This window comes from Syngnathoides biaculeatus, chromosome 11, assembly GCF_019802595.1.
Source record: "Syngnathoides biaculeatus isolate LvHL_M chromosome 11, ASM1980259v1, whole genome shotgun sequence".
Taxonomy (NCBI): domain Eukaryota; kingdom Metazoa; phylum Chordata; class Actinopteri; order Syngnathiformes; family Syngnathidae; genus Syngnathoides; species Syngnathoides biaculeatus.
The window spans coordinates 12,755,878-12,772,654 of NC_084650.1; the positions used below are offsets into that span (position 1 = coordinate 12,755,878).

Consider the following 16,777-nt stretch of genomic DNA (forward strand, 5'->3'; position numbering starts at 1 on the left):
TGTAAAAAAAGGCTTGATCAAGTGATATTACTCTGAAGAATAATCAGCAAAAGTCCAATGCAAACCCATATTTTTTTTTTTTTTTTACTCACATCCGACTTATCATCTCAAAAATCAGATTGGGACACCACTAGTTTTTACAATTCCAACAACCTTTCCTAAAATTACTTGCGAGTAAGCTTTCTCAGATACGATAAAATAAAAGATAAGGAAAGTTCCTGTGCAAAAAGCAGAATACGAGAAAGGCCCACACTCCTTATGTTAGGTGCCTTTCGGTGGTCTCGAGGTGATCGCACCTGTACAAGCCTAGTTTTTAGAATTCCGACACATTATTTCAAAACCTCCAGGTCATCTTTCTCAACCACCAAACCTATGGAAACCCCCAATGCAAAAAGCAGAATTGAAAAAGGTGCACAGTCCTGATGTTGGCTGCCTCTTGTTCTTTTTGTGGACTGTTGGTGGGCTCACGCTGTATACAGTTGCCTCACCACAGGAAAGAGCGAAGAAACACTTCCTTGGCAAATCATTTTTAAAATAGCCAAACCGTTAAGAATCTCCATTTACTGTAATGATTCCTGTGTGATTACTTAAGCCTCCACTGGGGACTTGCGTGGCGACGGTGACAACTTTTGCAGCTCTAATGTTATATACAGTAGGTAGAGATTAGATAAAAACTTGAGATTTACGGCCGATTGTCTAAACAGACGTCTTCTTATCACACATACAATGTAGTTGTACAACGGTCTATAAAAGAGTTATCAACCCGCTGAATACATATGCTGACATGGCATTTAGTGAAAAGGGCCTTCCGGAGCATTGAGCGATGTTGCAGCCATATGTTGCCGCTTGCATGAATTATTTTTTTTATTTTTTTTTTTTTTTTAAATGGGGGGGGGGGGGGGAATACAACAGATGGGGCGACACTGCCAAACACCCACCTTGCCAGCTTTTTCCTTCACTCTGCTCACGGGGCCATCTGCGACAGAAAATCCATCTAACTCTGAGTTTGCGTCCCGATGCTTGTACTGGAACCCGTCGATGCAGCACTCGATGAACTCCATGTTATTCTGGGTGAGGGTACCCGTCTTATCTGTGAAGACATACTCCACCTGCAGGCAGCAGACATTAAAAAAAAAACGCATTGCCACAGTCATCTAAAAAAAAAGAAAAAAAAAAGTGTCAATTTGAACTGTCGGGCGCAATGAGAGAATAACGCCGCATTGATCATTAACCTTGGACACCGCATTAACTTTGCATCTCTGTCATCTCAATCACCGGGCAAATCCAAAATGTCAATGGCATCTGACGGCAATTAAAAGTGCCATAAAACTAAATAAGTCAAAATGACACCGACTGCTCGGGGTCACCTATTAGCATTTAAAAGTACATCTGTTGTAATCAAAGTGGGGATCACATTCTGCCGCTTTATGTTTCATCATTTTGTAGGATAATTTAATAGTACGGCAGAACACTGGGTGAACGGTTCGCACATCTGCCTCACAGTTCTAGGGACACTGGTTCAAATCCGGCCTCGCCTCTGCGGACTTTGCATTTTCTCCCGGTTTCCTCCCATATTTCAAAACCATGCACGGTAGGTTAACTGAACAACCTAAATTGTCCATAGGTGTGAGCGTTGAATGAGAATGGTTATCTATATGTGGCAGTCAGACAAGTTTTATGAAAAATAGATGGATGCATTCAATATTATTATACTAGCCGCTTGTTTTGTCAAACATGCATAACCCAACGGCTGCATCTTAAACACGACTTAAAAAATATACAATACTAAGCAATGGATTCACATACTGGAAAGTCCTTAGAAAACAGTGCGTGATAAAACTACAAATGCAGTATTAAATGAAGTGTGAAATTATACCTCTCACGGGGAGAATAAAAACAAGCGTTATCTTTTTCAAAGATAATTCCACATAACCACGCTCATTAGAATGTGTGCCTAATGTTGTGGCCAGGCCAATTTGGGATCAGTCACCGTCTACACTACTGGTCAGTACCGTAATTTCCGGCCTATGAGCCACGACTGTTTTCATTCACTTTCAATCCTGCGGTTTATGCGGTAATGCAGCTAATTTGTGCATTATCTAATCTAACCTAAACTAATCTAATTTAGCAATCTAACGTCCGCAAGGCGCCATTTGAGCGGAAAAGGTAAGAGTGAGATCAAATATATGTGCCGAGGAAGTGAATTTAACCGGTCTGGCCCTGTTAGCGCTGCGCTAGCGTGTTACTGCTGTGTCTCAGTGATTTTGTTTTTTTTTTTTTTTTTTAAACCAGCCCTGTTAGCACGGCAGCACTAGCGTTAAACTCTCTGCGTACCGTCTTTGTAAATATCTCGTGTTTCAATGTGGGCACTTGCGGCTTTTACACGACTGCGCCGTATGTATGTACCAAATGGTATTTCCTTTACAAATGTACTGGGTAAGGCTTATAACCACAACAGCCGTTTTTTTTGTATTTTGAATTGAAATTCCTGCAATCCGGTGTGACGTTGTACTCTGAAATTTGCACGCTAAATGAATACATTAGGCTACATCATGGAAGCAATCCATAAACCAGAATTTGCTGTAGTGCAGAACACATTTGTGGCATTTTTTCTTCAATGAAAATGAAATATTCCTCAGTAAGTGTTTTGTTTTGACTCTTCTCTCCTGTTTATCCAAAACCAGCTCATATGCCGAATTGCATAATTCTGAAGTGTACATTGTATTCCAATTTAGGGTAACCTTGCCTGCTCTTCTAATCTCTGGCGGCTCACCCATTTAACTTTCCACCATTTGAAGTTATTCATTGGACCTGAACTGCTAGACATTCCAAAAAATAAAATAAAATAAAAAAGCAGGAAAAAACGTCTAATTTCTGCAAAGACTGACCTGGCCGAGTTCCTCATTGAGATCGGAGGTGTTGACAAGTGCCCCCTCCTTGATTTCAGGGTCAATAAAGTCCTTGTCCCAGGTGATGAAAAAGGATCCCAAAAACTTTTGCATCTCGACCGTCACGTACATAGACACGGGAATAATGAAGTTGAAGAGCACCATGAACGACAGGAAGTCAGTGAACATCTTTAGATACTGGTGAGAAAGGGGGCGGGGGGTGGAGAGAGAAACAAATCTTACTTTTGTGTACCAACAAGCATTTTGCTGCAGTGTAGGGGTAATAAACCATGTTATTAGGATTGAAATGTTAACAGTTGATTGGTGCAGAAGGTTAACAGTCAATGAAATGGGCAATTGCACAGTGTCGGTCTGCAGTGCAGTGATTAAAAATACGGCGCACGAAGCTGTTCCCCTTTGCGGTGTCAACAGCACGCCTGTGTATGTGAAATGTAAAGATGCAAGGTAGATGGACCTTTCTGCATTTACTCACCAGATTGGTGTCCCTCTCTTTCTGGGTTTTCTCGTTGTACCAAGGCTCATCCTGCCCGAGCTTGCTCTGCCACACGTACTTGAGGGTCGTGCAGACCAGGGCCTTGCTCACCAAAATGCAAAGGTACACCAAAAGGAAGGCATTGATGGACCTGAGAGGGAAGACATCCAAAATGTCTGGGTTGCCCAAAAGGTTGGCATCACACGTGGAGGAAGAGACTGGCACCTTGGTGCAAACTTACTTCTCCACAGCAGAGCGTTTCTGAGACTTGCCCTGATAATTGAGAGCCATTTTGGTCTCCATGCCAGTGTAAATAGCGACACCTTAACGGAGATATGAAGCGGAATAGTTGTTACTTTTGGTAACAAAGCTTGATGCGAGTGATTAACAACCCACCGGAGATCTTCTGAGTATTCTTTAAAGTTGCCCCTTTTAGCAGCAAATTCTCCGGGCCCAAAGACCTGCGCAGGAACATGGGTAGAAGTCAAACAGTGGCAGTGAATTCCACATACTTCTCCTTTCGTTTCACGGAAACCTGGCAGCCCGGCTTGAACTGTCCCTAAAAGGTGCAGGGATAGTCGCTGCCTGGGCTTTCGGAGAGAGACGCTGGCATCTGTTTAAAGAGCCGTTACGAAGGTAGCCACTGATAAATGCCTACATTAAGGGGATGCTTTGGAACGAGGTTCTGAATCCGAGCCACCCCTTTTATATTTTCACCAGAACGCTACGGGAGAGGATCAATAAAAGAATGATTTGCTGGCAATGCAAACGAACGGCTGCTTCAGCAAAGTGTGTTTTGATCAGGCTCTCGCTTAAAAAGGGAGCTTGGTGGGTTATAATGAGTACTCTCACCTCACTACAGGCTCTTGATTGCTTTTGTAGATGTGCATACGGCCCACAAACCTAGCACAGAAATGCACACCCATTAATGACTCGCACAGCACTTTCCACTGAATGAAGAAAAACCCACAATTGCCAAATAATAATAAAATAACTTGAAACCGACAAAGTAATAATCACATACTGTGGGTTTTTCAATACATATTTCAGCAAATACCAATCCTATCAGTCTCAATTTATCTCAGCTTGGACAGCAGGTTAACAATATGGGATTTGTCTTACTTCTATTATTTTAGTGATTGCTGTGGGTTTTTCTTATTGCTATAAATCTCTTTAGGTGATCCATAAATGCCACGATTTAAATGATTGTGCACGTTTCAACAGTGACGCGCAATGATGCACAATCTGTTGGAGCCACTTGATGAATACCTACTTATAAAGGTCAGGCTGAGGCTGTTCACACTCCAAAGTGGCACTGAGGGATTCCAGATTCTTCTCTATGTCTGGAACAGTGTAGTGCGTCTGAAGAAGCAAAAAAAAAAAAAAAGGCACTATCATGAATATAAAACAAAGGCGGGGGGGGGGGGGGACGACGACATCAAAACACCTTGGCATTGGTACAAACAATTAAGGAAAATATTTGTATTCGGTGAAACCTCAAGTTGCATTTTTTTTAATTAAAATTAATGAATATTTTTATATCAAATAGATAGTTTTGTATATCTACTTAGCTTCCGTACAATGAAAAAAAAAATGTGACTTAGCTATTCATTTCCCAAGTTGTAAGTTGTTTTATTAAATAACCATCCTAGCCTGCTTGACAAAACTCGGGCAACGTCGGTGGAGCACGTCCTGTCAAATGTCAGAACTTCAAAATAAAAGCACGCCCAATTTTTCCTCATTTGGCGAAAGAAAGTGCAGTGAGGTCATCATTCCTGTAGACATTTAATTTTGAGGGTCTGACTTTTACCAGGATGCTACGCCAATATTGCCCCAGCTTGTGTTGGGGTTGCCGAGCCAACTGATACGAAAGGCAAGGAAGACAATAGAATTTGTTCCGAATGTCGGACCAGGGCAGGATCGACTGCCGGAGAAAAATTCCTTGAGTGTTTTTACACACTTGGCCAACAAAGCTGACTCTCATTCTGAATTCAATAATTTGTAAAGAGTGAAAATGGTTCTCCTCTCTCCCTTCCTCACTGCATATCCCATCAAGTGTTATCACAAAAGAAAAAAGTGGTTAAACATTCATTTATCCACTTCATTACACAATTTATTATTATTATTCTTCTCTAAAAATCAAATCTTTGGGTGTTTGGAATGGATTAATCAGATTCACATAAGTTCCTATGGGAAAATATTGCTTTGGTTTCCGTCGGACTTTCTCAAACAAACTAATAATGCAAACCGAGAGTCCATTGTACTGTAATTAGATGCTGTTCTTCTGTATTACATCCTTCTCCTTCATAAAAAAAAAAAAAGATCTTACTTTATGGTTGGACTCTCCATCCAGACTAGCAGTGGTAACGAAACAACTGTCGTCATCCCTGCTGGATCTGAGCAGGATTAAATCACAGGGAAAGGTCTCATCTTCTTCCACCTCTAAAATATCTCCCACCTAAACAAGAGAAATTCTTTGGCCACTACACCACATCTCAGAAATTGATGCACATCCATCTGGAATATCACATTATTGTTTAATACATTAGTAGACTTATAAAATGACTAGCAGACAACATCCTGGATACATTCATCATCATAAAAGTGAAATATGTCATCTGTTTAGCAGTCAGTGCATGTTGTAAAACCTCATCTGGAAGTACACCTCCTGTAGGGGAGGGGGGAAGAGGGGGAATCGCTCTCTCAAAAGCATGGCGGAGATGCGGAAAGCTACCTTGATTTTCTCACTCTCCTTCCGTAGCCTGTGACCTTTTTCGAGCACTGTCACGGGGTACTTGTTCACCTCATTGTCAGCCTTGTGTCGTAGCCAGTCCTCATAGCCCTGGAAGAGGCGCATTCACAATGGTCCATTTTGATTGATCCGACAAAGAATTTCAGACATTCCGGCACTGTATTTTTCTCGACAACCACAGGGGAACCAAAGAATAAAAGGAAGGCGAATGTGATCAGCATTTAGTAGTTTCAGTGTTACGTGCGTCAGGTACAAAGAAGCGCTTGCAGAGACGAGAACAGGTGTATTAAAAGAAAAAGAAAATACTCAAGGATGGAGATGGATGGAATGGTGCAGCGATAAAGTAAAGAGACGAATTCGAAGGTGAGCCAACGCAGAGCCTGAGCCAGAAAGCAGGATTACAGGGAAAGGTGAAAAGAGTTTGATGTTGGCAGGTGGTTGAAAGGCAAAATTGAAAAAGAAAAAGAAAAATTCTATCAGAGCGGCTTATTTGCTTGCACTTTGACGGGAATCATTAATCGTTACACACAATACAGTGTTAACGAAATATAGAACACACAGTTTTACACAGCTTCTATTTCAATCATTATGATGTAGTGTAATGCTTCTTATATGCATAAAATACCTGACAACTGCAAAATGTTTGTGCTACCGAGTAGTTAAAAGTAAAAAAAAGAAGTATGCATTGCTTAAAGATGACCTTCATGGAGTATGAAGGAGAATAAAGTCAACATAAAGAGCATCAATTTTTCCAGACCGTACTTTACGCATTCGAGAACAGAGATTTGCTTGATTTTTCAGAATTTTTTTAAAATCACAAAAATTTGGCAGGGTCGTTAAGTTTTTTTTTTTTTTTTTGCTCTCTGGTGTATAAAATTTACAAGACAATTAATTATTCAGTTTCGACCGACATGCATTTGAAACAAATGCGCCGTAGGGGCTTTGCAAACATGACTTGGAAAATATTTAGACCCCTAAAAAAACATATCTCCACATCTCCCTCAAAACATCAGTCTGTAGCCAGTAGTTTAACATGACATTCGATGAAAAGAGTCATGATGAGGACCACATTGTTCCTTTTGAAAGCCATCCTTTCGGAACCAACCCTATCAATGGGCCCCATACAATTACAGAAGGAAGTCCGCCCACTGTTGTGAATTTTCAAGCCCCAGCGGTAGACCAACTAAAAAGTCAGCCCTTATGCAATACATCCGATAAGGGCACACGGCAGTAACAAAGACATTATGCTAATTGAAAAGTTCCCAGTGGTCCTTCCTTCAGAGGCCCAAATTTCTATCTTCCCTCATTAGAATTCAACAGGAGCGCATTATTATAATGTCCGGGACAGCGGTAGTCGTGTACAGTGCATTACAGGGGGAAAAAAAAAGGACAGAATGAGGAGGAGGAGGTACATGATTGCATTAGAAGTATTTTATGAGCTGCACAGAGACGAGGCTTGCGACGCAGGGTCCTACCTGCTTGATCGCTGTCACTGTAATCACAAAACATAAAGGTAGGCCACTGGTGACTGGGCTGGTGGGGGTGTCCACTATCACCTATTGAGGAAAAGGGAGGGGGGAGGAGGATTGTTAAACATGAAACCTAAACATCGAGGAAAATAAACATTTGCTTTGAATCAACACATTGCAGAATTGATAAAATGCAGATGTGCATCAGGTTTTGTTTGCGGTGGGAAGAATGAGAACGGAAGTGGTTTGGTGGGACAAGTCATCTGCCAGGAAATGCAGGGTGCGGTCCGTGTCGTGAAAATAATGACGACTCGCCTGAAGGCCGAATGAGGCAAAAAACATGTTTTGGATGAATTCTCTTAATCTGTCAGCAACTCTACGCCGAGGGCATTCCCAAAACAGACTCGGGTTTAACGTTTGACTGCGCAAAAGATGAAGCATGTGAGTTTTCCCTTGCACTAACGTGAGTTCTATAATCTGGAGTGGTCATCGGGTAAACCGAAACACCCGACTGAGGAGCATCACCTGACCAAAGCTTTCCGCTAAAACCACACAAACGGCCCTCTGTAACTATTATGAGATTTACACTGGAATTTATGATCCCGGTCTCACCAAGTAAGCCAGAACACGGTATGTTGAGTTCACAACCAAACATGCAGCGCTCCTATTTGAAATTTTTACTTGCTCCTATTTTGAAAAACTTGTAAATCAGGTCACTCGTATCTGAAGGAACCACTTTATTACGTTTAACATTGAAATGAGCCTATTATGAGCAATAATGTGAGTTATGACACCAACCATTCAAAAAGATTCTGTAGACTAAACCGGTGGTTAGTGATGTCCAGAAAAAAAATAAAATTTTTTTTTTGACTAGTAAGACTACTATTAATTATGAATTAATCACATCATAAAGCGAAACCCTGAGACAAAAGAGACTAACCACTATTTAGCCCAGGCGTGTCAAACATTTTTGTCGGGCCACACTGTAGTTACGGTTTCCTTCGGAGGTGCGTTATTATTGTGAAAACATACAAATCTTAAATTGCCTTGTCATATTTACACGTGAAATTTATGAACTAGTTTTTGAATCATAAATGAAGTATGAGGGGTTTTTCAACCACTGTATCTCAATGTTACCATTTATGATCTCACAATTTGAAATTTTTGTCCCGATTTTCACAAGAATCATGGAAGTTGACAGATGATTTGCCTTCGCAAGCCACATAAAAATCACATGGCAGGCCGGATGTGGCCACTGGGCCTTGAGTTTGACACCCGCGATTTAACCTCAGTCAGTATTGGCGCCGTGATTTGAGTCTCATGAAGTTTTTGCTCTAAAGAACAACAATGTGCATAGCATAGCCATGTTTTAGCAAGAAATATGCCATAAATATTCCTTAACCGTGGTTGAAGACAACATGTGAGGGGAGACACTCGCCTCGCCATCAGCATTCGTAATGTTAGAGGGCAATTGAAGCACATTCCAGTCTCAAAAAAAAAAAAAAAAAAAGGGACAGCAAACCTTTGGTCACATGTTTGGAAAGGAGGATTGACTGATTAGAGGAAGCTCAACCAAAAACAACACCAAGGACTGGGGACAGCTTGTGCCTGTGATGCACCAGCCAGATGGTCAAACCGCAGCGCGGAAGAAAAGAGACGGAGAGAATGCGCGACAAAGCCGACTTCCAGCCCAGGCTGTTGTTTGATTCGTCAGTTGTTGTCGCTGACAAATGTAATGGCGAATGCAGACTATAAAAAGCAATCGCTGTCCCTCAAAATAGTCTGGTAGCAACTATCTTCAGCACAACCACCATATGTGTAATAAGAGACTGATTATGCCATTGTGGTTTTAATCGATTGGCTAAAAATGCAAAAACATCAATTGGTAATACACAAAATATGCTGCTCCATTAAACAAACGACAGACAGAATCTTGCAACCTCCAAGCAAACAGCCAGGTAGGTTTCCCCCTCTGCACCAAAATGCAAAGAAAACCTCTTCTCAGTACTGTTGTCGACGTGCTGTGTGATATCAGCCAAGCACAAATCAGTCTGGAAGTGTGTCAGAGTGACAGAGAAAACGTGTGCATGCATGCATGTTTTTGCTCGCGTCTCCCTCCCTTCACTTCCCAATCCATCGTGTTCAAAACCCACACCCTGTTTTTCCCCCTTGTTCTTCCGCCTTTCTCCTCTCGAGCTTTCAGTGCCATGTCTCACTCTCTCACGGCATCCTATTCCCATTTGATCAAATTCGTGCAAAGACACGCAGTGCTATTTATAGGAAAGTGGTGCTTTTTTATCAGCCTGTGCCTATTTGTGGTGCTCAGAATCACACAGAGGGCTTCCTGGCTGCTGACGTTAGATGTGCAGGGCTGCAAAGAGACGCTGGTGGGGGTGGGGGGCGGGGGTGGCCAGAACTTAAAAAGGCGGGGGGGGGGGGGGATCCCAAATGACAAAAGGGGAAGAGACTAAAGGAACAGTTTGGAGGAACTATGTCATTTGCTTGATGTCACAGCATTTTCATGACAACCGCTCCCACGGGGGAGTGAAAAGGTTTATTTCTGTCCAAGAGACGTCAGAGAAAAAAAAAAAAAAAAAGTGCACGTAAGGTCTCTATACCCATTTATCTCCCCTCTTTGCTTTCTCTTATATATTCGAATCCCCGCATGGGAAAATAAGGAGTGTTCCGAAATAGGAAGTCCTTCAAAAGAGTTTGGATTAATGGAGAAACGCCAACCGCGCTGCAGCCTAGATAAACAGTTTTCAGCAAATCCGGGACACCCGTGAAGCTATACATCCTTGGCATTCCCTCGCCGGCCATAACAACGTAGCCGTGGCAAACTCAAATGACAACTTTATTACGCAAATGTTGAAGAGGCAAAATATTAACAGTTCTATTCACTGGGTGTAGTTTACAGTGGTGTAGAACTGCACTGGATTATGATGCCTCTCACATCAAAAAAGAAAGGTTGATATTTAGAATGCTTCAAATGTTTTTTTTATATACATAAATTATAAAAACCCTAACATGACATTTTTGGTTACATAAAAGAAAAACGACAGAATGCCAACAGTTACGTGTGTGCAGTTGTACACCTTTGCTAATGACAACCTCAATAAGAAATGAACAATGATTAACACTAAAGTGTGACCAAAACAAAAAAAGTGAAAAAGATGCGAACATCGTATTTAACACATCACCAAATGCAAGTTTATTTTTAATTTTGACTGCAAGGTGATCCATCCCTCATCTTCCACAGTTTTCTTGCAGATCATGTAAACACGCAGACACACTCACTCAGCTGGTTAGCAAAACTAACAGCCTCCAGGGTCAGCGCTCGCAAGTGTTGGGACTCATTTGAATCCGTGAGCACAGTCAAACCAGACAGACTGGAATATACAAGCTGTTGTGTCAACTTTAGGAGCACGGAGATATGAGTCAACAACACTGCATAACGGCAATTTCCTTTGTGGCCCGAAGATGTTTCCTAGCTTAGCACTCAGCTTCGGGCTTTGGGAGGCGATCACTCTGTGGGCTCATTCAGTCAAAATGTAATGAGAGGGAGGACGCACCGGAGCAACTGTTTACACTAGGACCTGTTTGTAGCTACTGTTGCGGTGACAGCTGCAGGGGAAGAAGATTTGTGTGGATGAGAAGGAAGGACTGAGGAAAAAGTATGATGGGAGGTTGGGCAAAAAAAAAAAAATTAATAAATAAAATGAAAGCTTTTGAAAATTTTAAATTTGTAGAGCAATTTCATATTTGAAGCTTACAACAACAGCGTGACAAGAGGGTGCTTAGTGAATGATTACTCACCTGCACCAAGAAGATGATAAGGAAGTAGAAATTGGCAATTCTTCTGAACTGTTCAAACAGGTTCTTTGGTAAAAAGTTCCACACGGTATACTGTGGGAATGAAAAACACAAAAATTATTGACTCTGTTCATGTCTTTTACACAATACATTTCAACATACAAATCAGTTAATATTTACAGGCATGTGCATTTCGTCTGGAGGGAGGAAGAAGTGCAATACCAGTGTCAAAGATTTTGACTTTTGGGGCCGACATGTTTTGCAGTGAATTCTATTGAAACTGGAGATCTATCACCTTGAATGTAAATACCCTTGAACAGTGCCAATGAACCAATGACATTGGCAAGAAGGCTCACCCAGGCCCTGCCGGTAACTTGGCACTGGACCTTTAATGCGCAGAACCAGTCTCCTTTTTTAACTTTTTGACATGCGGCTGTTTGGCTATGGTCAGGAGACCATTTTTCCTGCATCAAAGTGGAAATTTGAGTATAGCAACAGCCACAGCCACAGCTACACGTTATACTAATGTTACCGAGTGTGTATGTGGTCATTTCTAATTAAAGTACAAAACGTTAGAAGCGTAGCACTGATAAACTTGCTTAACCAATGAATGACCAAGAGTGGTGGGCATCAACCATCAGAATTACAATTATTGGCCGAGTATGCTTAACATACGAGGATATTTTTCTGCAGCAGTAAGAGCCCCTCTAGAGCTTTGTTATCAGTCAGCACGAGAGGGCCAACAAGCAATTCAGAAAATGGATGGATGGATGAATAGATTGTAGTCAGAGGTAGAAGTAAGTCACATTGTTGTGGTTGGGCGTTAGGAAACATGTTCAAATTTGGTTCAGTACATAGTTTGGTCTGATGATTTTACAATTAAATAACCGATCAAAAGGGTTGAAAATTGTGGGCGCAAATCTTGTAACCCTATTGGACACTTCAACGGTCTGAGAAGTGTCGTAACTCCACTTCTTCGTTATGCCACGATAGCCTTTCGGCATTATCTTGTATTCAAGATGGAAAAATGGAATAAGACATCTTCAATAGTGAAAATAGTGAGACTTGAGATAGCCTGGAGATAGATTAGAAAATAAATTAAGAATAGCTGCTGTTTCTGTGTGTAAAAGGAGGCCCCTCACCCAAGAAGATCATTTTACAGTCTTGCTGATTCACAACAAATTGGTCACAAATTCTATTTGCCCAAACACAATCACAATAAGTAAGACGATTAGACATCTAGGGGTGGGAAAAGGAGTATTGGTAGAGCACCAGAGCAAAAAAAAAGTGCATGCTAAGATGTACAGTATACTTCACAAACAAAGTAAGAGAGTTTATGAAGATACTACATCAGGCATGTGGAGCGTGTCGAAATGCAGCCACAGCAGAACAGTCCATCTCATTTTGCCAGAGAGAAGGGGGAAAGTAATGAGAAAAGAGGGCGGGAGTGGTGCAAACAGGGGTGGCAGGGAGCGCTGGTGGTGGTGGTCTCAGCGGCATGCTGCAACAGCGAGTAAGAGTTGGATAAAGTGGCGACGGGCCAATGCAGACTGCGAAAGCAAAAATCATGACAGACCTGAGGTATGGGGGAGCATAAACACTGCAGTCAGGGTAATTAAAGTCTGTTTACCCTGACATACGGGCAGAAGCAATTGATGGGCTCCATTCTCACCGGGTCCCTCTGCACCACAATAAATCCAGCTGCAAATCAGACTGCTGGTTTCTCCCCCCCACCCCCCCCGTCACCTGATATCACCATAGGCTACCCACCCAGATTTAGCCCCAAACTGCATTAGAAGTAAGTGGTTGAGATTTACCGCCGGGGAGAGTGCATTCTCCCAGACTGCAGAATGATTTAATTGCTCTGCCTGCCAGTACATTAATTGACGTGTATGTCACCGTCAAAGACGGAGCTCCCTTGACACGCTAATAATCGTCTTGTGCTGGAAGAGAAGCTCAGCATCTGAGAGGCACCGGAAAGGAGGATTTAAAAAAAATGACAGGAGTGGGAATACCAATGACGGTTCAAGAGGTACAATTCCGAGCAATGGAGACATGCTTGACGCTAAACGTATGCGGGGGGAGCTCAGCGTATCAACGCTTTTTCGCTCCATGCCACCTCGTCGACTCAGTATGGCTCTAGGAGTTGTACCTTGTAGGCATTGTAGCTTTACTGTTGTCAAAAGAGATTACAAGTTGTCGTTCCTGGAACCTGAACTGATTACTGGTCAGCAGGTTTCATTGTCACAGAGTCACAATTTCTAAAGTAGCAACTTGCCAAATTTTGAGATTTAAAATTTTTACAGGATTAAAATTATTTTAGTTGTGAGTTTAGTTTTACAGAAAAACTCCAACTGGGTTGTCGTCTTAAGAGCACGCTTAGTCAAAGAGCGAAGAGTAACATATCACACACTTTAAGTAGCATATTTTTCGCACTATAAAGGTGCACCGCATTATAAGACGCACCACCAATGAATGGCCTATTTTAAGACTTCTTTTCATATATAAGGCGCATGGAATAGACGCTACAATAGAAGCTGGGGTTACGTTATGTGACCATTAGATGGAGCTGCACTAAAGCCTCAATATTGATCCATATATAAGGCGCACTGTCGGCTTTTGAGAAAATGAAAGGCTTTTAGGTGGGCCTTATAGTGCGGAAAATACAGTACTCCATTTTAAGAAAATGGCAGACAATTGTCGCATTGCTTATTATCATTGTAGGCCTACTGCTACAGCCAGTCTTAGTCACAAATGCCACCAGTACATCACTTAGTTCATTTATTTTGGCAGTTTCCCACAGTATTAGTTTGAAGTGGAAAACTGACCACACGCCGAGGTGGGAAAAGGGAAATTTACCTGAGCTGCTGGTGTGCAGTTAAAATGTTCAGTAGAGCAAAAGTGGCGCCTTACCTTGGACGACACAATTCTGTTGTCACAAAACTTTGGCGGGATGAAAGGCTCGCTGGCAGAACCTGGCTGATGCCCAATGTAGATTGTCCTACTGTCTACTCTTCTTTCTTCGCCTTTAAACTGTGGGGAGGAGCAAAGGAGTCAGCATATGATGCGGGTGGAAATAGAGATAAAGACAAACATGTAGGATTAAGGGCAGATCATAAACACTAATTAAATCATGCACAAAAATGTGTTACTTAACTGACTTGGGTAATACATAGGACCAGACCAATTAATCTTCCAGCCAACATAAACAGCTGATATATTCCCTTTTCAAAGAAAAAAAAATAAAATAAAAAGCAACTCTGACAATTTTTTCCAATTGTTTCCACTTTCAGATTAACTAATAACAAATTAAATTTTAAAAAATTTTAATTCGATTTCATTAAATTAAATAAATATTTTAACTACAGAACAAGAAATTTATTAACTTATTACAATTATAATACTGTACTGACATGTACCAGTTCTTAATTGTAGCACAATAGTACTGTTTCCAGTTTGATTTTGACGTACGATGCCTTATTAGGACTTTAGGCTAACTAAATGTGTGTATTAATCAAGAGTAACTAAATGTCTATTAATCGGGAGGTCCCTTTAAAGCTAGCAATGTGGAACATGACTAAAAAAAAAAAAAAAAAAACAATTAAAGTTGTGTACTCTGTATTGACAAAAAAAAAAAAAATCTACACTTTAACAATTGAGTAAATTATGACTTATTTTCAATATATTGTACATGTATCATCTGATGGTAATGTTGCCCATGCAAACGTGGCGGCCAGGTAGTCACGCTGCCAAGGCTACGTTCATAATGCAGGGCATAATGCCCAATTCAAATTTTTGGTTTATTTCCATAATTTTATGCAGAAAAAAATAGAATTATTAAAATAATGGAAAATTTCCATTAGTTTCATGTTCATTTCGGGATGTAAAGGTACAAAAAAAGTTATTTTATCCTCTATAGTTTGTTTTCTCAGCCGATTAATCTTTTTTTAAATAAACCGGTCGGGTCCTAAAAATGTGCATTTTTTTCATTTATATATATATATATATATATATATATATATATATATATATTTTTTTTTTTTTTTAATTTTTTAGGGTGGCTGGTTCAAGTCCAGCGACAGACTATGGTATTTCAATTGGGAATTGATTCAGGAGACAGAAGATGCTCACATTTTAGGATTTAAGTGTTTTTTTGAATGTCTAAATTGCTTTGGGATTTCCCCAAGCACCCCACCCAAAAAAAAAAAAATACACATTTCTCAATGAAGATCAGACACGAGTCGATTCCAGAGCCATCTTTGTTACTCGGGAAAAGCATAAGAGTATTCCTTTCTTCCAAATGCCCTTCTAATATCAGACATTCATTTACAAAGCTTTCTTTTGTAGTTTTACTAATTTGTTCCATTTGTAGCAAAAACAACCCAAAAAAAAAACTTCACACGGAAGATCTTAGGGCACTTTCGGAATCTGTCTAAATATTTAAATGTTGTACGCTAGCAGCTATTTTAAGCAAAATGAGCACATAAAGTGAGTTCATCCATTCAAGCATTTTATTAACATTCACTTTCAGCCATTTTCAGAAGCACTTCCCATATTCCCAGCCAGCTGTCAAAGACCATTTTGACTCATCTTTGTCAACCCACAGAATCTAACGATCTGTGACAATACAAGCACTAAATCTATTAAAGCAGTACTCTTCTTTCTCCAGAAAAAAAAAACATTGCTTCTAGCTTTTTCTGTTCTTTATTAATATGCAAAAGATTGATTCTGACCAAAAACTGCGGTTTTGGGAACAACAAGGTTTTATTGAAAATATCTTACACAACCATCCAGAGGAGGGACTTCTGATGGCAAAATAATCATTTATTAACATGAGAAATACAGCTTGAGTCACGCTGACTCAAATCATAGCTCGAGTTGAACAAGAGTGGCTTTTTTTAATGCTTTCACTACCCACTCCGTGAAGTGTGTCATCTTTTCTCATGATTGGAACGCACACTATTAGCTGTTCTCACGGATACTCTGTTAATACCAGACATATACAGTACATAGCAGAATGTGAGGTATCAAAACTGATCCCACTTTGAACACCTGGCCTCCCTCTCCTACGGCCTAATATTTCATCTTCTACTCAAAAGCTGTGCCCTAACCCTAACCCTAAAATGATATTTTAGTCATTTTTGTTCCCAACGCTGAATTCTAAAGAAAAGCTGGGAGAAAACACTCTTCCACACCACACCTACTGTACCTGTTGAAAAACATACCTAATGATCTTGTACATCAAGTGCAGTGAATGGTTGGATTCTAGGTGACGACTACAAACATCCACATAAGTGAACGTGTTAAGATCCTTTTTCTGGTATCAAAGATTTGGTGGTAGGTTAACATGCAGGCCTGAGAA

General features: G+C 40.7%; 1 protein-coding gene across 9 annotated transcripts in view; it reads right to left on the reverse strand.

Annotated features, from left to right (window-relative positions):
* atp11c (ATPase phospholipid transporting 11C) overlaps window positions 1-16,777 on the reverse strand; it is a 53,068-nt gene that overhangs the window by 17,383 nt on the left and 18,908 nt on the right. For 8 of the 9 annotated variants that reach the window (XR_009797263.1, XM_061836018.1, XM_061836019.1 and 5 more), the window contains exons 1-13: window positions 14,577-14,632; window positions 14,329-14,448; window positions 11,419-11,508; window positions 7,609-7,689; window positions 6,116-6,223; window positions 5,711-5,839; window positions 4,655-4,743; window positions 4,234-4,284; window positions 3,778-3,842; window positions 3,623-3,704; window positions 3,382-3,532; window positions 2,889-3,086; window positions 939-1,109 (exon numbers count right to left, since the gene is read on the reverse strand). Coding sequence is in view for 8 of the 9 variants with exons in the window: in XM_061836018.1 (XP_061692002.1) it covers window positions 939-1,109; window positions 2,889-3,086; window positions 3,382-3,532; window positions 3,623-3,704; window positions 3,778-3,842; window positions 4,234-4,284; window positions 4,655-4,743; window positions 5,711-5,839; window positions 6,116-6,223; window positions 7,609-7,689; window positions 11,419-11,508; window positions 14,329-14,448; window positions 14,577-14,621 (1,380 nt within the window). In the remaining variant the exon portion in view is untranslated. Of the gene's footprint in view, window positions 1-938; window positions 1,110-2,888; window positions 3,087-3,381; window positions 3,533-3,622; window positions 3,705-3,777; window positions 3,843-4,233; window positions 4,285-4,654; window positions 4,744-5,710; window positions 5,840-6,115; window positions 6,224-7,608; window positions 7,690-11,418; window positions 11,509-14,328; window positions 14,449-14,576; window positions 14,633-16,777 lie in introns of those variants that run through there. The other variant, XM_061836017.1, reaches the window with a different exon arrangement.